This window comes from Pleurodeles waltl, chromosome 12 (genome assembly GCF_031143425.1).
Source record: "Pleurodeles waltl isolate 20211129_DDA chromosome 12, aPleWal1.hap1.20221129, whole genome shotgun sequence".
Taxonomy (NCBI): Eukaryota; Metazoa; Chordata; class Amphibia; order Caudata; family Salamandridae; genus Pleurodeles; species Pleurodeles waltl.
Window position 1 is genome coordinate 279,712,396 of NC_090451.1, and position 22,460 is coordinate 279,734,855.

The 22,460-nt window shown below is 41.8% G+C and overlaps 1 protein-coding gene across 3 annotated transcripts in view; it reads left to right on the plus strand.

Moving 5' to 3' along the window:
- The window catches only part of HSF4 (heat shock transcription factor 4), a 356,190-nt gene that overhangs the window by 42,356 nt on the left and 291,374 nt on the right, over positions 1 to 22,460 (plus strand). For all 3 annotated transcript variants that reach the window (XM_069216203.1, XM_069216204.1, XM_069216205.1), the window contains exons 2-3: positions 10,426 to 10,534; positions 19,729 to 19,856. In XM_069216203.1, the coding sequence (XP_069072304.1) occupies positions 10,426 to 10,534; positions 19,729 to 19,856 (237 nt within the window). The remainder of the gene's footprint in view (positions 1 to 10,425; positions 10,535 to 19,728; positions 19,857 to 22,460) is intronic.

Here is a 22,460-nt window from a genome sequence, read left to right on the forward strand (position 1 = left end):
AATCAAAAGCCCTGCGATTAAAATGGGATAGGCTTGGAGCACAAAAAAGAGTTGGGCAGAAAATGTGACCCTGCAATGCAAGAACTGATTATTAAAAATAAAGTGCTTTCGTGCCTAGCAGCCTCCTAATCCAATTGTGCAAGCAATGCTAAAAAGTGCACCATGCTAGTCCTATGTAGGATTTTTTTGATGTTCCTCTAAGGTAGCCTTGCACAGGCATGGCACATGGACCATGTCTTCAGTTTGCAGATGCTCTGGCTATCATTTCTGTGCCATGGTGGAGCATGAGCCAGTGCCGGCAGGAGTCCCAGCCTAAATTTTAGGAACTTTTTCTTTATTTAATTATTGTAGAGTTCCCCTACATAGAGCAGGGGCCTGAGCTTTGGGTAGTTATTGAAGGTTAACCATCCATGTCTATGTCCGACCAGGGCAGATTTATCCTCCAGAAATTACAGACTTTTGACACTTGATTTTGTTATTCTTATAAACTTGTCCTTACCCAGTGGGAGGTCCTAGGCTGCAAAGAGGCCCAATTTTATTATGGATGATTTTAATTAGGCTGTTGCTGGTGAACCGGCCTACCTTGTATTTCGAGCCAAAGATGAAGACTTGGGAAGTCTTCACTTGCAAGTTTGAAATTTAGACAACAGCTCACAAAGGAAGCCTGCCTGGCCAAAGATTGCTTAACAAGACTGAATTCCAATCTCATATTGGCAGGAGACATAGATGGCGCTAGTTTAAAGATGTACCTGTAAATCCTTGTTATTATTTTATCCAAAGTGGAACTGTCCTGCCCTCTCAGGGCCTCACTCCCACAGGTCAAAGTGAGAGAGATTTTTTGCTTGAGAAACTTTAAGGAACAGAGCTAAGTTTGGTCCCTTTAACTTTCTATGTAAGACAACTGAACCTGCTATGAGAGCATTGCCCTTCCTTTTAGTGGAGAACCGACCATTAGAATTGAAAAACACCCCAAGGTACTTGCAGTCTTTGACGTCTTCCAGCTTTTCTGAACCTAGGTGCCAGGTATGACATTTCTCCCTTCTTTTGTTTATGACTTGAGTTTTGGTCTTTTTCATGTTAATTGTCGTCCCATTTCTCTTGAAGTAGACTAAATTTGCACCCAAGAACCTACCTTTGTTCTGCTGGTGAGCACAAGGTTGTCTGCATAGAGTAAATTTGATAGTAGGATGCCACATATTTTTTACGGATGACTGTTAATCTTGTTTAGCTCTGGGGAGAGATCCGTGAGAAATAAGTTGAAGAGAGTCGGTACAAACACACAACCTCTCTTTAGACCTTGTGTGGTTTTTACGGCTCTAGACCGGTAGGATCTGTCCCCCCAGTTTGACCCAAACCCACATGTTGTTATGAAGCATCTGTGGGATCCCAGTGGAATCTTCCATTGTGCTTCTGATCAACCCTGTTGAATGCGTCTTTATAATCAACAACGCATAGATCTTTTGATTGGTTGTAAGTAATTGCAAAGTCTGTCAGCAGGCTGAGTTGTATGATGTTAGTAGCTGTTCTGGTACATTTGGAGAAACCCATTTGTTTCAAAGGGATTATAGCATTGTCTCCAGCCCATGACGAGAGTTCTTCCAGTATCGTCCCGTCAAAGTATTTTGCCTCATTGTCGATTAAAGCTACCAAACTGTAGTTTCCAGGATTTCTCTTGTCTCCTCCTTTACATTGGTGAGATTATAGAGCTGTTCTAAGAGGTGGGAATATTATTAGGGTAATGACCTTGAGATATGTGATAGTATTATGTACATTGGTTGGACTTTGCCTTGGTGTCCATGAATTATATCAAGAACACTATTTTCTCCCACTTCTCTTCACTGTGGTATGCGGGTACAGATGGTCATGTTAGTGTTTAGTTTATTACAATTGTGCTCTCTGCACACAACATGTTGGGTGGCATGCGGTATTCTTGACCTGTGTGGTCTTGCCGGAAGCTTCTGATTGCTCATACAAAATGGCTTATGCGGCTGCAGGCAGAGTAGGTTTTGCAATGTGCGAAAGAGGGCCCTATGGGATGCACCTCGCCTCTATGGTGAGCATACGCTTTCCAGGTTTTGGAGATCTGTTGTCTTCAGTTGAAGAGCTCTTTCTGGGGCCCTTTCCATGTTTGTTGTCAACACTTTTATTGCATGTGGCTAATACGTTAGTACTTTGGTGAGGAAAACGTTATCTCGGAAGAGTTTATCTTGAAAGGAAAAGCCCAAAACCAAGCTCTGTCTTTTACACTAAATAAAATTGACATTGAAAGCAACAGGGTCTTTAGAGGGGATAATAGTACGTGGTCCAAGTCAATTTAACAAACAGTGGCCTTCAATGCCACTTCTTATTTGATCTGATCGTTTATTTAAAATTTCAGAAAGTGAATTGATTTTTATTTATCCCCTTAAAAATAGATTTTCCCAAGTCACAGCGACAGAGTGGTGGTGTCTTTCAGAGACGCTTGTGCAGTGGCAGAAGAAACTACAGACATTATTGTTACCAAGGTCTCCTGTCCCCAGGTGGACATCTGTTCTCCCTCCCCAGCTGGCAAGTATGCCACAGTTTGAAATCCAGAGCATAAATTATCCTCTAATCTGGTTTGTTCGTGGCCATAGAGTAAATTAGACGGGTTTTACTAGGTCATTTCTCTTGTGACCAATTTAAGATGATATTCCGCAACAAAATGAGTACAATGTTAGCTCGTGACAAGCTTGGGGACAGAAAAATCAAAGCCATTTTAGGACAAAATGATATTTGTGGACAAAACATTTATATAGTAAAAATAAAAATCTATGTATTTAAATATACGTGGCACTAACTTGTTTCCATGGTAATTATTTCATGATTCATTTGGAAGCCTTTCATGATTTAAATCCATAGCTTTTATGATTTAAAACCAGTCTATATAATTATCCAATAATGCAGTCTCCTTGCTCTAATTAACATGCAAAGTCTGTCTGACCTTGAAAGCAACTCTACTTTCTAAGGTCCAAAAAAGAGACATTTCTGTATTTTTACAAAGGTCCGCCTTCTAAGTACAGTCTAAGTCATTCTACATGCCCGATAATCTACCTGGAAAGTGCTGGATAGTAAAGTCGTAGAAAATGGGATGGTGAAGGGAAGATGAAATACGTTACAATTTCTGAAAATGATAGTAGGCGATGTTAATGCATTTTGTTTTTATTCAATCTGCCTGTAAAACCTGCTCCTTTTAGACATATTCTTTAGGAAAGCGTGCTGTAAAATGCATTTGTATGTATCTATTTCTTTCAGAATGTTGTTACAAGGTGTTTGGGAACTCCACAACAACACCCCTGGCATTGTGTGCCTTACAGCAAGAGAAGATCCATTGGGATATTTGTATGCACCCCTTTAGAGATGGCTGTGAAACCTTTGACTGTGGCGCCAATTATTTGTATAAATGTTCTCGAAAATACACCAGTTAGCACCATTTCCCAATTTTGTATAGGTAGGGTAGCTTCTGCTGCCCATGATTCCCCCTTGGCGGGAGTGGACTGGGCTGACTCACTCTGCGTTTGCTAATTCTATAGAGCATTTATGCCCATTTTTAAAAAAAAGTTAACAAGCCACCAGAGCAGTGGCGTCACAAAGGCCCCTGGGCGCCCCCGCAGTACGTGACCCCACCACCCCGCACAGTATCCTGGCCTGAGAGCTCCTGAGTGAGTCAGGAAGGGGGCGGGGGTGCTCCGTGTACTTTGGACGGCGGGGGCTCAAGTTTCGCTACGCCACCCCACCGAAGGTCTTAGCTGTCAAGGATACTTCATTTTAGTTGGTTTTACTCACACTTTCTTTCACTTTGGCTCTTTTCTGCAAACCTGCACGTACTTCGCAACCTTTGCAGAATATTAGTGCGATAGCTGTTCTGGGCGGCTCCTTGGTTGAATCATTACTTCATTTTAACTGCGTGAGTTGTGGCTCCTTCGTCAAACGTTTCCCGTTAATGAGGCATTCTTATTCAAAATACCCTGGGGCAGTTATTCTTTTTGCTCTTTTATTTGTGCAGTCATTTGCTCGGTTACAGCCATGCAGTTGGAGTGACTTAAACAGGGCAGAGATGGCATATGGTAGTTACTTGGTCTGAAGAGTTCTGTATCATTTGAAGGTCAGTGTCAGAGCGAGCTGGGTGAGGGTATAGGTAGACTTTCCTGACCAGGCACACCTGAAGGCAGTTATAGGATGACTAACGGGGAGCCCTTATTGTCTAACATTACGTAACAAAGCCGACTCCACCTGGAAGTGTCCCCAGTGCTTAATCTGAGGTTGAGGATGAGGTTGGGGTCATTTTGGGGACTAGGACATATTTTTCATCATCAGACTTTGACTCGGAGCAAAAGGTGGAAAGGCCAAAAAGTAGGATAGGAGAAGGAAGGGAAAACACCGAAAAAACTGTGACAAAGGAAAAATAAGCAGGGATGAAAAATAACCCGTAAGAGTGATGCACAGAGACAGGCGGCATAGGGTGGTGGTAGAAAGAGACGGTTGGTGGAATCAAGGCTAGACAGCCTTGGTATTCAGCCGCTGACATTTGGTAGTGCACCAGGGGGTTCTGAGAAAAACTTTGGCCCACACATATTCTTTTACAAATGAAGCACTGACCCATCCACAAGCGTATCACTTGGGAGGGCTCCTGTCCGGCCGTGAAGATCCAAGACACCAGCGGGGAATTCAACACCCTTTTATGGGGAATGTGAAGAAAACTCTGCTGCACTGCCTGTACGGTCTGTGCTCCTGAAGTGTGCGCTTCAACGAGACAGATGTTCGAGATGAGGAACCTCCTTCATCCTCTGGGAAATGATGGAGTGTTGACTGCTGTTCGGGTGAAAGAACCTCGCAAAGGGTAGGATATGACACTTGAGGAGGAGGCAGCTGAATGATTGCGCTTCCAGCTTGTATCAGACAGTTCATTCCAGCAATTGCCATAACCCTTGTAAAAGTAGCTCATTAAGGGCCTTGCATGCAAACTAATGCAGATTCACAAAGTCATGAGGCTGAGCAGCCACTGGAGCATCCAGTGCATCATTTGGCAATGGAAGTGGGAACCATACAACTGTTTTCTCGATGGAGATGATTCTTGTTTTTGTCCAGGAATGCGTCTATAAACTGAATGCTCTGCGACTGGAGAAGTGAGTCTCCTATTAAGAAACAGAGGTCTACAGAGTATACTGGGGTTGAAGGAAAGGGACAAGTCTATTGTGAACTTGCTTTCAGGAAGGGGTTCTTAGCAACTAGTTATTTGGACAGAAAACCACATTGGCCAATGGATAAAATGTGTACTGATAGCTTGAGTACTTTATCACAAATCTGAGAGTACTGTCAGCCACTTTATAGAAAGTGGATATGAAAGTATGCATCCTAGATCATGATACAATAAAACCCACCTCCGTCAGACTTAAACTGGATCTAAGTGCCAACGTTGTAAACACCTGGATGGAAAGCTCTCAACACTCCACCTGTCCTAATACAACCTTAGAATACTGGAATGTTGAGAGCTCCTTTGATGACAGTGGAGTAGCTCAGCCCCAACAATACTGGTATAGACTTTCTTCTTCAACATTCAAATGTTTCTCCATTGGTTGCTCCTATTTAAATGTAGAATACAATGCCTCAGTGGGTGAAATGTTCCCATGTGATTTGAGCCCTTCTGCTGTGGGCTATACTAGTTGTTAAAGACCCTCTCTCTTGGGTCAAAGACCTTTTTAAACAAGCATTTGCAATGCAATGGGTCTCGCGTTTGCTTGAGCTCGAGCAATTAGCATTGTAAACTCCTAGCCAGACTTTTGGGAAAAGGAAAATAAAACAGTTTCACATAACTAAGTGGACTTTTCTTGCCATATAAACTGAAAAGTAAAAGTTTCACATAAGGGAGCTGATGGCCACCGTCAGTGCAAAGCAGACTCATAAAGGGAAATAAAAGTTCACTCGTAGTGAAACCTATCAGCAAAAGTGTAATTATCCTTGTAACGGCAAAAGTGCAATTAACTATGTAACACGGTCAATGTCATGCAAAGCGATTGACTTCTGCCAAGCGAGATCGCGCTGCGAAAAAAGAGAAAAAATAGTCCAGAAACCAGACGGAAAACGTATTTTCAGTACTTGGTCACTGCGCTCGAGGAGGGCTAAACACCAGAAAAAGGCATGACTAATGCATGCCTTTCACTAATGAAAACAAGCAGATTTTAAAAGGCAAGCCCACGAACCAATGAAAGTGACTGACGTGACATGGGCGTGGTTTGAAGCCCAAAGAGAGATTACAACACGGGACGGAGCGCTTTGCGCTCCCCCCTAACAAACTATATCCTTGTCAGTGGGCTATATATATAGAACTATAGGTATGAAATTGAGAATAACAGGGATGTTTTCCACCAAGGGGTTCTGAGGGACATCATATGCACAGCAAGAGTGAAGCTCTAGGTATCTATGGTGTCACTTGGGACCCCAAGGTGAATAGGTCCCTGTAATTCACATTATGCCCACCTATATTTTTATGTTGTATATGACTTCCACAAATCATCTGCTCCTACGTTTACATATATCCAGGAGCAGAGAAGTAATGGGAGAGCCATATGTAACATGTAAAAAAAATGTAAAGCAGATACAGGCGTCTAGTTTCCCTTCCCCATCTCCTTTTAGATACCCAGCTTCCCCAAATAAAAAAAAATGTGGCTTACTGCCACCCACCAACACCACTATCTGCTTCCATCACTTTGCCCCACCCAAGCAGGTAACACCACCATCTGCAACCCTCCACATCAAACTGAAAAATAATTAGGTGGCCCACTGCCAACCACTCCCACCACCCTCTGCCCCACCACATCTCCTCCAAGCCCAAAGCTGCGATCCCCAAGGGAGCATTGACAGTGGTCTTGTGAGTGCTGCATGTCAGCGCAGCAAGAAGTGGCAAATTCAGTGCCAGAAACACAGTGGCAGCTCGTCCTTGTGGACGTCAGGTAGTTTTCTGACTATTTTTATTATACTAATAGTGAATAATAACATGATTCCCTATTGTGAATGATAACATAATATTCACTATTGGTGTAATAAAGATGGAGTACAATTAGCTTGAATATGCCCTTCCATGGCTGCTGAGGTAAGTAAAAAATGCTTTAAAATGTATGTTGTGTACGTGCTAGCAGGAGAGAGTGTGTGTGTAAGTGTGTGTGACTGCAAGAGAAAGTGGAGGTCAAAGGGCACGTGATGCCACTTCCCCTACCTCAGGCACATGTGTTAAAGTAGCATTAAGCAATGGCCAACATGTTGCTGCCCCTAGGCTCTTCTGTACATAAGGGTCGGACTGGAGGTCTGACTGACACTGCATGTGACTTTAAAATCCGCAACACATTTGTTTTCAGTCGTGCAAATAAAGCAGTGGTCTCTTGTTTTGCCTCGGCTGAAGGAGCCCCTGGTTTGGAGGTGTGAGAGAACACGTGGTGATCACGTGCAGTGATGAGCTGAGGGAGTAAATCAGCGTTAGGGGCGACCGCGGAGATGCTGCAGCCATGCGGGTCAACCTACTATTTTTCCGATGATAGTTAGGCGGCGGTAGCCTTGGCTACTTATGCTTACAGTAAGGAGCCTCGGGCTTTTTTCTACACATATTTAAACCACTGAAGGGTGGACGGGTAATCCCACCTCCAAAGTAAAACGAGGTATTATGTTCTCCAAAAAATTATAAGACTTGTTCTCATTTTTAAACATGTTGAGTGGCCTCTGGTTACAGAAAACGAGCACGAGGCAGTCTGACTCATTTGAAGTTTCTGTGACTCATTACGAATGTCCGGAACCTACTTCGTGCCCAGAGGGAAGGACTGCGCCCACGGCCCGAGGATGAATACATACCGCGCTGACCTTCATGTTCTATCGTCTCGTAGGAAACGATGCTCCGTTGGCGCCATCAGGTGGACACTCAATGCACGTCACTTTCATGTTCACAGTTAATACCGCGTTGTCTTTCCTTTAATTATAAGCTCCTTACAAAGCTCCTGATTGCGGTTGTAAGTATACAAGATGTGAGAAGAGGACAGAGGAATGGCTTAGAATGTATAAATGTATATCGCAGGGCCAGTGCCCGTGAGCCTTACTGCGCACTTAGGCTCCCCTCTGCGCAGGTGCTCCGCAACACAAGTCAAGCAAACACTGCGCAAAGTGGTTCTGGAACAACTTTCCGAGTAGGGGTTGTGCCATCTATGTCGCATCACTGAGGTCATAGGAATTGAAAAAAAATCTAAGCGTCACAGAAAATCAAGTGTAGCAAATGAAGCACGCCAGTCCAACAGGAGAGAGATGTAACTTTGGAGTACACATTATTAAAGTATGGGTCGTAGCGCTCTGTCGTTTACAGACAGCACATTTTGCATTGAAATGGCCACTAAACTTGCACAGATATCCAGCTGTACAGATTAAACTATATACGGCACAAATGATAATGTGTGTGGTTTCAGTGAGTATTTATCATTTCTGCTTTATTGAGTAACATTCATTCATTATATCACAAGCAGGGCGAATGAGAGTGGCTTATGTGGCAGTGAAAAGGGAGAGGAATGTGGATTGGTAGGGGACTAAGTGAGGGGAATCACAATAGTCTGTAAAATAACATTCTTGGAAACTTTCAAAACAATAATAATAATATTATTATTAATCCACATTTTATTAAGTGCAACGTTCACCTCACAGGTATTTTGGTGCTGAAACCCAATGGAGATAACTGGAAAATGCAACATAGCAGCTCTGCTAGTATTTAGGAAAGAGCCAAGTTTTTAGCCCTTTTCTGAAGCTGAATAGATATTTTTCTTCCCTTAGAGTAAGCCGTAATTGGTTCGATAATTGAACAGCTTTCACCTGAAACCATCTGCTCTAAAAACAATACATAGAGCTTAAATGCAATTATTTTCTTTCTTGGCAACCCGTGCAGCTCTCTCAGGGCTCCCGGCGCTGGGTCAAACCTGGATTTGTTAAGTGCCAGTTTAGCCACCATTATTTGCACCCTTTCAAATCTTTTCAATAAACAATCAGGAATTGCTAACAACAGTGCATTATTACAATAATCAAGTCTACTGCATGTTACACTTCGTATCACTAGCTTCCGAGCTGGTTGTGGTAGGAGGCCGACCATTTTCCTCAAATTCCTCAGCAACCCAAAGCAAGTTGCCACTGTTCAATTCATATGATTTATTAGCGTAAGGTTGTCGTTTGTTTGCACTCCAAGATTCCGTACTCTTTGGGCAGTGTCCAAACTATCTGTTGCATTCCAAGGCCACAGGCTTCCTGGGAGAGGAGGAAAGATCATTTTCGCCGCTATACAGTATAGAAATTCAGTTTTGCTCTCATTTAATTTTATTTTTTTCTGTTTGAGCCAATTCAAACAGTAGTTTAGTCTCTGTATTTGAGACGTTCTGTTATTATCCAAAAATAGGATAATCTGAGTGTTGTCAGCATAGTTAACAAAGGAGATCCCATATCATCTAATCAATTTCAATAAGAGCTGCAGATCTATATTAAAAATAATAGGACTTATTGCTGATCTTTGTGGGACCTCATGTTTTAACTTTATAAACTCAGATTGGAAAGGAGGTAGTGAAATGGCCTGGGATCTGTCAGTGAGATAAGACTCCAACCAATCCCATAATTTGCCTTCCACTCCAATTTCCCTCAGCCTATCCAAAAGAATCCGATGGTTGACAGTATCGAAGGCAGCCGATAGGTCTAATAAGATTAGTACTGCAACTGAGAGTGTGTGTGTGTGTTTTGTCTGTGTGTATGTAAAAAGTTGTGGTGAAATCTGACTGACAACTCACCATGCCCCACTGAAAGCACCTGTACCCAACTATTTACCAGAAAATACATTGATTCGGGGGTTGTAACATTCGAAAACATTTTATAAAGCAATCTTTTTTTTAATGCAGCCCATTTTCCTTAAAGGAAAATGGGAAGTGTTTAAAAAGAAAAAAATAAACTTTGTGGTTTCATTTTTTAAGAGTAGGCATTGGTTCATGGGACCACTGTCTGCTTTTAAAAACAATTATTATTTACATTCTCAAAGGGAAAGGGGTTACCATCAGTTTGAAACTCAGTCTCAAAACAGTAATACATACCATACCAATTCAGTATTTGGAAGGGATGCCCTAAACACGCTCCTTCTAAATACTGAATCGCAAAAGCCCTATGGGCTGTTTGCGACCAGAAAAATGCTTTGTACATTTGGCTCCAAGCTGCTTATAGTCAAAGATCTTCCGCTTGACCAGTGTGAGTGAATGAGTGTATAACAGTTGTTGCCACAGCATCCGTTTGCATTCATTTCTCAATCTTACCTAAAATGCAAACACTTTCTGTACAGTCATAAATGAGTTGCAACTTGCGTTTTTGTGTGATTTTAGGATTATAAAGTCTTTCTCTCTACCCTTATTTCAGAATGGAACCAGCTTTCACGTGTTTGACCAGGGCCGGTTCGCTAAGGAGGTGCTGCCCAAGTACTTCAAACATAACAACATGGCCAGTTTTGTCCGGCAGCTCAACATGTGTAAGTACCTGCGACATGCACAGTAACGCAAGGGGCATATTTATGAAATTTTAGCGTAGGGACCCCGACTGAGTCATTACTTGAAGCAAGAGACCCCGGCTTAAGCATTTTCAATGATTTGAACTGCAAAGCAATACAAAAACAATACAGGAACAAGCAATTTATCAAACAAATACACAACATATTTAATCATTTATTTACTTAACAAGCAAATATAAAAAAACAAAAAAAACTCTAAATGGGAAGGTTGGAGCTTTCCTAAATTCAATTGAGACCACTAGTTGTCCATACTACTTCCTGTTTGATGCACTTGCACTGCTTCCACAAATCAAAATGAGGACACTGACATAATTTTTAGCCTCCCTTTTTAAATTCATTCACATTTATAGAACATTTTAAAATGTTCAGATTTATATTTTTTTTCTACTTTATATATCCTTCATTAATCTGTTAATATTATTTGAATTTCTATGCATTCGCGGACCCCCTTAATAGGCCCAGTGGATCTGCAGGGGTCCTTGTACCACAGGTTGGAAACCACTGATCTAAAGAAATCTAATTTGTTCTTTTTACCTTGCAAACTTTGAGTGCTCCACGTTTACTCTGTACACACTATTTTTGGTTCACAGGTGTTATATACAATTATTGTTCTAGTTACACATGCACATTTATTTAGTACTTTTATAAAGCTCTTTACGTCAAGTCACAGAGGTAACAAAAAAGCAATATTTGTATGACTGACCTCCATAGCTTGGTGGGCAGGATGTTTGCCTTGTCAGGACTAGTGCTGTGCTGATGGGATACAACTGGCCATCACAACGTTCACACAGCTCTTTTGCAACAAAGAACAACACACACCACCATAGTAATTACACAATGCTTCTAGTGTGTACAACCACCCATTTGTAAACTACTGGGTAAAACGAATTGGCTAGTGGAAGTGCACACTGTCTAATGTTGCAAAAAGGACACTGAGAGAAGGATTTGTGTGTGTATCTATCTATCTATCTATATATTTATATATATATATATATATATACATATATATATTCACTGAAAAAAACAAAGGTTACAGGGACGTTATAGTTAGGAAATAGAATTTAAAAAAAACATAGAAATTCACTTAAAAAACAAAGGTTACAGGGACGTTGTAGTTAGGCTCCCATTTTAAAGATACACAAACATAGAAATCCACCTGTTATAGTTAGTGTTATCTTAAGCAACTATAACTCGTGCCCTAAGGTAACTATAACTCGCACCACTGCCACCCACAGTTTTTTCGTCAACTTTTTTTTTCTGCAACTATTACATTGATGTTATCAATAATGTTATCAAAGATGTCATGAGTGCTGTAATTTGTGGGGTAATTAGCAGTGCACGGCGAGGGTGGGAGTTATAGTTACCTTAGGGCATGAGTTATAGTTACTTGAGATAGCTTTAACTATAACAGGTGCATTTCTATGGTTTTTCTAACACATAGTAATTTTCATTACTATATGTTAATCCAACCACTGCCGCGCACGGCCAAAGGCTACGCGTGGCTGGGGTTGGCCGCAGGGCCTGGCCTGCTGTCAGTCTCTGGGGCCAACCGCTATAACCTCTCAACCCCATGATGCACACAGTCTTCAGCCGTGCACAGCAGGAATTGGCCGCAGGGCCTGCAGCCAAAGGTAAACCACCCAACTCCGTGCTGTGCATGGCATGTGGCCATTCCCTGCGACCAACTCCTATAACAACCCAACCCCACATGGCCTCCCCCCCTGTGGCAGATATCAGCCCCTGGGAGCCCATCACCCTCGGCCCAGGGAATCCCATCCCCTGGGGCCTGGCCTAAACATTTAGATAGTTTTTTGGGGGGGAGTGGGCCACGCCGTCCGCCTCCTCCAAATATACAAATTAAAGGATGCCCTCCTCTGGGGCCCGGCCTAATTATTATTATTTTTTTTAGGAAGGGGATCATGTTGTCCCCATTGCCAGGGCAGATCTCGGCCCCGGGGACTCCATTCCCCAGGGCCTGGCTATGTGACCTGGGTCCCTCCCCAGTTAGGGGCTAAAGGAACTCCCTCCCTGTGAGAGCTATTGCTTCCTCTGTCTCCCTGCCTGCATCTCTGTGGGGAGGGAAACAGAGGAAACCTCTGCTTGCAGCGAGGGAGAGCTGGTTGACAGCTCTCCCTTGCTGTGAGTAGAATGTTTGCTGTTACTTGGCGGCAGCTGTCAAAGGTGCTGGCAAGCCACAGCAAACAGCTATGTCCCGGGGTGGGCACCCTGGTACATAGCAGGAGCGGGACTTGAGGGGGGCTCTCCAGGGCCATCTGTGGCTCCTCGAGGGGGACAGCGTGCCCCCCAACGTAAACAGCCCCGGATAGGTGGTGGTCCCAGGGACTGCAGGGGTCCGAAACTGACCCCCTTTTCTTTTTTTAATGTTTGCACGGGGGAAATGGTGGTCCCCGGGGCTGTCGCGCGACCTCCCACATACAATTACAGAAATTTCCTGGGCAGGTGGCAGCCCCTGGGGCTTCAAGGGGCCACATGGCCTCCCCATATACAATTACAGAAATGCCCCAGGGAGGCGGCGGTCCTCAGGGCCATGGGGAGCGTGTGCCCCGCATAAAATTACAGCAATGCCTCAGGGAGGTGGTGGTCCGTGGGGCTACAAGGGAGCCCTGATTTTGACCTTGGCAGGGCCAGCTTTAGCTAGAGGGAAAAATTGTTTGGTAACCCTAGCTGCAGAACCAATTCTAAGTAACAACCACTGTTATGTGCCATGGCCAACTGTAGTGTCTAACCTTCTAAGATTTATGGTCTCTTTGTGCACCATCTATCACAACATGTACACCATTCACTCGCAAACATCCCGATTCTCAGTATTCATAATCATTTATCTGGTGATTTAAATAAACTATTCTTCAAAGAAGGCTGTAAGAAACCTGGGAAGGGTGCTACTTCTAACTGGGTTGGCACGGGTTGCAAAGCAGCTAAAATTAATCTGAGAAATACAGGCAAACAATGTGACAGGGAAGGAATAGTGCTCGCTAGATATAATTACCACCTTGCCCTTAACAGAGCTAGGAAACAATAGAATCAATGACTCTTGCAGGAGATGCATGCTGCAGTCAAAAAGAAGGATAATAGATCATTTTGGCATTTAGCTACGAAAACTGAACCTGTCAGTAAGAATCTATACAGTTACTATATCCAACCTAATAGCCGTGTCTCTCATTTCACCAAGCTATACACCCCTGAATAATGCAGCTGAGGTGACTGTCCAAGATACATCATGAGACATCGGGGAAGGCTATGCTGAGGGCATAGTGACCTTTAGTCCAGATGATACGGCTAAGGAATTGATTCTTTAAAATGTGCCAAAGCACCTGTCCCTGACAAAACCCCTTGTGATTTGTATAAAATGGAGCCCTTGATCTGGACTAGTTACATAAACCTGCTGTCTAATGTTATTGAGGAGGGTGTTGCGGTTCCGAGAGATCCTGGAGAGGCGTGGAGATAATTCCAATTATCAAGAAAGGTGAATTACCAACCAATAAGCTTGCTTGATAATCACCAAAAGATCTTTGTCAGGCAAGTTTTAGATAAATTACTCACTTGGGCAGAAGGGGTGAGAATCTTGCCACTTCTCCAGGCTGGTTTCCATCAGCAGACCAGTACTCTGCATCAAGTTTTGGAATGGCTACTCTCTACTAGAAATAAGTACTTTAGCCAAACAAAGATTATATATAGCCTTTGTCGATCTTAAACAAGCATTCAGTCTTATCCCCGTAGTACACTGTAGCAAGTGCTGCTGAATATGCGTGCGGCGAGGAACCTGTTAAATGTAATTAAAAGATTGTACTCTGAGAACTATGCCCAGGTCAGATGGGGTAGTTGGATTGAAGTAACGGATCGCATCCCTATCGGACACAGTGTCTGTCAGGGGTGCGTGCCTGCACCTATGTTATTCACTCTCTTTGTGAATGATGTGGTGGAAGCTCTCCTTGACTGTCAGAATGACTCCTATAGCATTAATAAGGAAAAGGTACCTGTCCTCTTATTTGTGGATGACTCGCTATTAATATCCAAAATGCTGGTCGGACTTCAACTCCTTGTCGACAAATGTACAAGTTTCTGCTCTTCGAGAGGTTTAGTTTTGAATGTTGAAAAAACAAAATTTATGAATTTTGGTAAGAGTATCCCAATGCATGTTACATTTCTAGTGGGCAGCGAACCCCTGGAGAGGGTTAATAGTTTATATTACTTAGGGCTTAAACTAACCCAAGACTTAAAAAGGCTGCTGCAGCTTACCAGGTCTGCCTTAACTGTTAAATACAGACCAAATGCTATAATAACGTTTTTTAAGAAAACTAGCAGCCATGTGGTGTCTCCGGCTATAGAAGTGTATCGGGCCAAAGTGCTGAGATCTGTGGGTACAATAAGTTAAACAGCTTAGCTGTAGCTGAACAGATCTTGTGAGGAAGTTGCTATCTCTACCTGTGAGCACACCCCTTGTTCTCCTTTTCCAAGATCTGGGTTTATGGAGAATAACGGATATTGCTTGTTTAAAGCCATTGTTGTACGAGGTTCGTCTGTGGTCCACCAATGAGCTAAGTCACTACAGAGACTCAATGAGAGATGTATAAAATATTAAATGCCAGAGGTATTCCATGGCTATAATATGTGCAAGATTGGCTATTTAAATTGGGTTTGGAAAGTTATTGGGTGAAACCAGATTCCCTACGCAAAGCTGATCTAAGGATCTTGAAATCCCATTACTGGGAGTATATTCGAGACAAGCTTATACAGGATGGGAAGAATGGTCATTTAACAGCTGAGTTCCTGGAGTTCAAACCCCATCCATGTTCTGAGCCACTTTTAGATGTGGTACCCCCCCATTAGCGAAAAGTTTATAAATTTGCTTTAGGATTGGCTCATTACAATTAAGGTCCTTTGTAAGCAAATGGGGTACAGATGCAGGTGTAAAAGAGTGTGCTGCATGTGTAGACTGTGGCCCATGTTTTATTTTTTTATCCAGAATATTGGGGCCCACGTAGAAAATGGATCTGCCCACTCTGTTTGAACTTGGGGGTATCAAGATACTCACTAGCTTTAAGGATTTGAAAACTGATACTTTCTCACCAATTGTATTTGCAATCAGTCGATGTTTATTTTGTGTGTGGTTTAAAAGGCAAAAATATTTAACCGTGTGTTTTGTAGTTTGTACTGCATTTGTGTAAACTTTATTGTGTGTATTGATGGTGATAAATAATTATGTGTGACATTTTATCTTGTATAATTATGTATTTATTGAAGCGATTTTGACTTGTGCACTTTGATGGCTGTTATCAAGCGAATAAAGTATCAATAAAAAATACAGCAGTGTGCTCAAACTTCACAGTCAGGATAGTGGAGAACCTTTTAAAGTTCAATTATGTGTCTGAGGCTCAGAGGTAGCTGAATAGGATGGCTGTGGAGGAGAAGGTGCAGTTTAAATGCCTTTGTGTAACTCTATCCCAACCCCTCTGTTCAGAAAATCTGCACAATTATGTATCCCAAGTATTAGGAGAGAACGCGCTGGAGGCCATTCCATCTAAGAACTCGTTCCCATGCTTTTTTGCAATGTGCCACTCAAGTTGAGAAAAGATGAACATCATTTTGTTTTCTGCTAATCTCTAAAAGATTCCTTTTCTGATAGGGTGTTTTTCTAGTGCTTTTAGCCACAATTGTCTTTCTTTTGTTACATTCCTTTAGATCATGAAGTCTTTTAGGCATTTATTGATAAATAAACAGATGATTTCAACATGGAGTGATGGTGTTAGAACTACATTAGACTTTGTGTGTAGGCACTATCAGGTTTTAGTCCTCTTATCACACCTAATGGTGCTGACCGGTGCAAGTTCACAGATTTTGAGTTTGGTCAATATATCACAGATATTCCACCAGGAAATATTTAACTTGTTGAAGGGCACGTGGATATTCCAAAACAACATTTTGCCGTAAGAAGTGGAACAGAAAGGTACTAGTTAATGTGTAAAGATTCTGCAACAAAGTCTTCTCATCTTGAAGGGGGTATAAGTGCACATTTGTTCATAGTGAAAATAATCTTTTGGGTCCTTCGATTTTGACAAAGGCACTTAGGCTAAAAAGAAATGATGTAGAATATATTGAGGAGGCATCCATGAGGTCGAATAGAGGGCAACTGGCGTGCCTCACAGAACTTGTAGGGTTTATCCCAGGTTCACTAGCACTTTTGCAGACAAGCTAAACTCACTCAGGAATTGATGTAGAAAGGACAAAAAAGTTGAACAGAGAGAATGGCAAAATGTGGTACTTGGCACACAATTGTTACAAATTTCAAGAAAGTTTTACCAAATTTTACCAGACAGGAAGAATATTGAATTATGCTAGATGATAACTTCTTCAAATTACAGCAAGTAAGGTTGTTGGGGAGAATGATCACTTCTTTTGTTATAGAATTTTTAGAAAATGCATTTGCGAGAGAGGTGTTACATTTGGAATTAAGTAGCAGACCATGGTGCCCAGTTTGTTTCAGAGGATGTGGTGTGATTATAGAGATGATTGTGTGAAACATGGGAATTGCCCTATATCTTACCAAGACCAAAGGCAAGGTGGACAGAATGAAATTACTAGCCAAAGAAGTAAATCAGTTATCAATAACGTCAGTGTTGCCGTGGAAGAGTGTGTCACAGTTTGTAGTGGGAACTTATAGAACTGGTTTGGTACCATTTAAATTGTTATGGGGATGATGTCCATGGCTCAGAGTGTGCTAGATAGGATCAATTCACAAGAATAAGGCAAAGAAGAAAAAAGATAATTGAAAGGAGTTACACAAAAAGGTGAACAACTCAAAAACAAGGAAAAAATATGTAAATATGAAGAGAACAATAGAACGTCAAGAATTGGGTTTGGTGGAGGGCAGGGTTTAAGTGCCATGTGTGAAAGTCAGATAAGGGATGTGCTATTTAGCTATCGACAGGACATGACTGGGGACAGAGTGAGATAAGGCATTAGTCTAACCTCATTGGTGAGGTGCAGCTTGTCTAATTTGGGTCACGGTGGGTCAACAACTGCTACCACAGCAGGGCATGCTGCTGACAGAACAGAAGATTCAAGGGGTCAGAAAAAAGGTAACACTCTTATTGAAACTCTGCTACTCCTCTGCCCTCTGTGTGATGCAGACTCATCATATGATGCATGTTTTACCCTGATGCTGGACCTATATAGACTGTCAACAGCCATGTGTGAAACAAGGGAAATATGATTCTAAAAGACAAAAGCTTCTAAATATTGCACCATAATTGAAGACTCTTCTCATTACATACCGCCTTACTGTCCTTACAATGTGAAGATGTAACTGAGCTGTTGTATTCCATTTCAATACAGTCTCAAACACTGAAACATGGGATTTTGGGAATACAACACACGGTGAATTATTAACAATATTTCAAGTATGTGCAACAGCCTGTTGTCAAATACCTTCTTCTTTGGGCCCACCATCTCCAGGCTGAAAGCAAAAGTGGAAGCAGATGACCAAGTAGTTGCGCTGCAGATATGCTCCAAGATAGCACCCCGGACGTCTGCCCTGGAATGCATCTAGGAATCTGTCTGCCTGACAAAAAATATGCTGTTAAAACTGAGGATCTAATTCAGTCATTCAGATTAGATTTTCAAGGATGGCCCATTTTGACTAGGATCCAGATTTACAAAGAGAACACTTGTCTGTTGACACTGCTTCTCCAGTTCAAGGAACGGGATTCTGCCCTGCACACAACAGGAAAGCGAAGAGCCACTGTCTTAAAAAGGCATGGTATTATGGTTCACTTACCAATAGTAAAATATGTTTATACATAGCTCAGCATTATGATTTCTTGTGTACACATTGAATGATTTTTAATCATTTTTTCAATAATGTTTCCATTTCACAAATAAAGTGTGATCTTGATTGTTTTAGGGGTAGCTCCAAAAACATTAAGCATTGCCAAAAGCCGATATGTCCGAGTTTGAAGTCAAACACAGCCATACAGAAATTATTTCTCAATGTGATAGAATTTAAAAGCCACACCTGTTAGATTTGCCAGTGCATGGTAGTGGTGATGGTTATGATGAAAATGATAGTGGTGTGGGTGTTGTGGCTAGTGATATTTGTAGTGGTGGTTTTGCTGGTACTCGTGGTAGTGGTATTGGTGATGATAGTGGTTTTTAGTGGTGGCACTAGTGGTTGTATTAGCATGGTTGAGGTGGTACTGGTATTGGTAGTGGTGATGTCTTGGTGGCAGTTGTGGTATTGGTTATGATGTTCGTGGTATTGGTGAAAGTGGTATAAGGTATTGCATTATGGTGAGTTTTTGGTGGAGGTATTGATAGTGGCATTAGTGGTCGTTTAGTTGATGATGCTGTGGTCCTGGTGATGTGGTGATGTTGGTGATGCTTTGGTGGTATCAGTGGTGGTATTGGTAGTGTGTGGCAGTAATGTTGATGGTAGCAGTATTGGTGGTGATGGTACTGGTGTTACTTATATGGGTTGGTTTGGTAATGGTGGAGTGGTGGTATTGATATTAGTTGTGCTGGTGTAGGTCTGGTATTGGTGGTTGTAATGAAGTGCGCTCATTATCAGATCTTCACACACTCCTTACTTGCTTTTTATTTATCACATCTAGACCCCTTGACCCGAAGATGGCAAATGGCCATCCGATGTGATAACCAGGTATCAATTAGAAGGATCACACTCAGTCATGAGTAAAGCGTTCAGAAATGCCTGCTGCATTAAAAATCGCTTTGTGTACACTATGTATGTATGAATAAATCATTGAATATGGCAAAATGTGTGGTTGGATGTATAATACTTCCTAGTGCATTGCAATTACAAGCACTCAGAAGCTGTTTAAATGATGCACCAAACTAGCCCCTAGAATGAAGGAAAAGAGAAATACCCCCTTGGACTGACCTAAGATTTTCTTGTCAATATAGCAAGCCAGAGGATGAAAGGGGGTAATCCAAACAAGTCAATGGCTGAAGGGGTCTGACAAAGAGCCAATTCCATGTATGCTGTAAGCATAAGGTCTGTCAACAGCGAGCTGAGACCAAAAAAGGATGGGCTGGAATTAGATACATTGTAAAACCCACATCATAAAATAACAGCAGTATAAAGTCATTAATTCTCCTCTCCCTCTCTGCTCTATTCCTAGATGGCTTCCGGAAGGTGGTCAACATCGAGCAGGGTGGTCTGGTTAAACCCGAGCGAGATGACACGGAATTCCAACACCTCTACTTCCTGCAGGGTCACGAGCACCTCCTGGAGCACATTAAGCGAAAGGTAGGGCTAAGCTGCTCTCCTACTCCTACTCTCAGATTTGTAGAGCACCCCACAGTGCAGATCTACCTTCCTGTGTCATGAGACAACTATGGAACTGTGGCCAGCATTTAAGAGGGCCTATCGCCTCCTTGCACCACATTAGTGTAATTCTTTTAAGCTAATGTGGGCCATGAGGCTAAAATCGCTGCGCCATATATACAAAGTGGCGCAATGGATGCATTGCGCCACTTTGTAAACCCTTGCATCACATTATCCTTGCGCCAGGCAAAATGTATGCAGAGAGGACATTTCCCTTTTAGGGGGACCACAAAAATGGTACAGTGGAATCTCAGAGATTCCACTGTGTCATTTTTTGCAGCTACATTTAATGCCTGCATAGAGAAAGCGTTAAAAGGGGGCACACAATCGCTCTCAATGGGCCTCTATGTACTGTGCAGGATTAGTGCCAATATTTTGGCACTAATCCTACAGAGTACATTAAGAGCGAAAAAATTGCGATGCTATCACCCCTACCCTGCGCCATGGTGCGCCGTAGATTAAATATGGTGCACCCATTGTGGCGGTAGGGGGAGCTAAGGGGAGCAAAAAAAGTGGCGCTGCATTGGATGCAGCAACACATTTCTTAAATCAGGCCCTTTGTATCTGAGGTTCAAAACTAGCCTCGTGGTTTGTGTTTTGGCATTAGAGAATAGTTGTCGCGTAGTGTGAGTGAGGTTGGTGGAGCTGCGGAAAAGTACAATCTAAGAACGTCTTCAGAATGACCAAAGAATATGCAAAAATTCTCCGTTGAATTATGTGTATTTTGGTCTATTATAAATTCATTGTACAAATATACTGGAAACCTGACTTTTTTTATTATTTGAAGGTCCCACTCGCAGAGCTCTACTTTCCATAAAACAGAGTTGCCCACAAATATGTCAAATGTCAATTAGGGCCTGTTTTAACAGGAGTACTGACAAATGTGTTCACATTTGTAGAGAACGGTGTTATTTAACTGCAGTGTTTTAACCCCTTCTTTCTAGTTTTAACTCTTCAACTTTTGTTCTGCAGAAGAAGAAGAAATCTAGATAAAATTATAACACACTCAAATATATTTGAAACTTTTATTCAGGAGTTTTCTTTGTTTCTCAATGTGATATTTTTCAATCAAGGTTGGCATAATAAATATATAAAAATATGCAGGCCATTACGCAACACCCCTATATTTTAAGTCTGTGTTTATTGTTCTTTGCTGTGCTGCCATTTCATGATGCCTTGTGTGTGGTTCATTAGTGTAAAAGTGTCATCAATGCTGACTCAAAAGTAAGGTCAGCAGGCCATACCCTTTGTAAAGGCGGACAGGGGAACATCACTTAAAACTGAAAAAAATGTGTGAAATGTTTGTATTATTCTCAGCAACTGGTAATTAATCTGGGCTGAAAGATTTCCACTCTGTATTTATTTATACTCACTTTGCTAGTAACCTTTTTGCTGCTAGGCCTCCCCACATCCACCTTTCCCCCTCCCTGTGCTGAGCCCTTTTTTGGCTATTTGAGGCAGTATGAGCATAGGCCTCCATAACATTCTGTCCACACAAGCTATCCATGCCAAGTTTGTGTCCTTTTTTTCCAACATTCTGGTGATTCTAAAAGTACCCAGCGTTTGTGGATTTCACTGGAGGGGATCGAGAAATTAGTAAAAATACAGGTAAAATTTGTTTTTGGGAGGAAAAATGGGAAAAAAAGTGTGGCAGAAGAAAGCGTCTGTTTTTTTCCCTGCAGATTGCATGAATGAAGGGTGTGCAGTGCTAAAATCGCCATCTTTCAGGAACAAGCAGACCTGATTCAGAAAACCACATTTTTCAACACAGTTTTGGCATTTTACTGGGATATAGCCCATGTTTCCTATTTTTTGTGCTTTCAGCCTCCTTCCAGTTAGTGTTAGAAATGGGTATGAAACCAATGGTGGTTCTCAGAAAGCTATACATTTCTGCAAAGTAGACAAAATTCTAAATTCAGCAAGGGGACATTTGTGTAGATTTTTCAAGGTTTTCCTATAGAAAGTAATAGTTGAAATAAAAACATATTGAAAATGATTTTTTAAAAGAGCCATTTGTGTTTATGTTTTCATCTATAACTTCTTCTAACTATGGCAGATTTTTTAAAGCAATATACCTTTACGTCTATTGGACCATTCTGGTTGCAGAGATATATAGGGCTTGAAGGTTCACCAAGAACCCTAGGTACCCAGAACCAATAAGTGAGCTTCACCTTGCAATGGTTTTTCATTGTGTACCAGGTATACAGTAATTCATTTGATAAAATATAAACAGTGAAAAATAGGTATCAAGGAAAACTATGTATTGGCACAAGATATGGAGTTTAGAAGCAGTGATTATTTGCACATCTCTGAATTTGTGGATACCTATACTATCATGTGAATTAGAAGGCATTTCTCAAAATGACTTCTTTCTTACACAATGCCTTACATTTGGAATGAGCAAATGCAGAGGAAGACAATTGGTATTAACACTTGTTCTAGTATTCTGTGTTCCCCTAAATCTTCTGATAAAAATGGTACCTCACTTGCGTGGGTAGGACTAATGCCCACGACAGGGAATGGCCA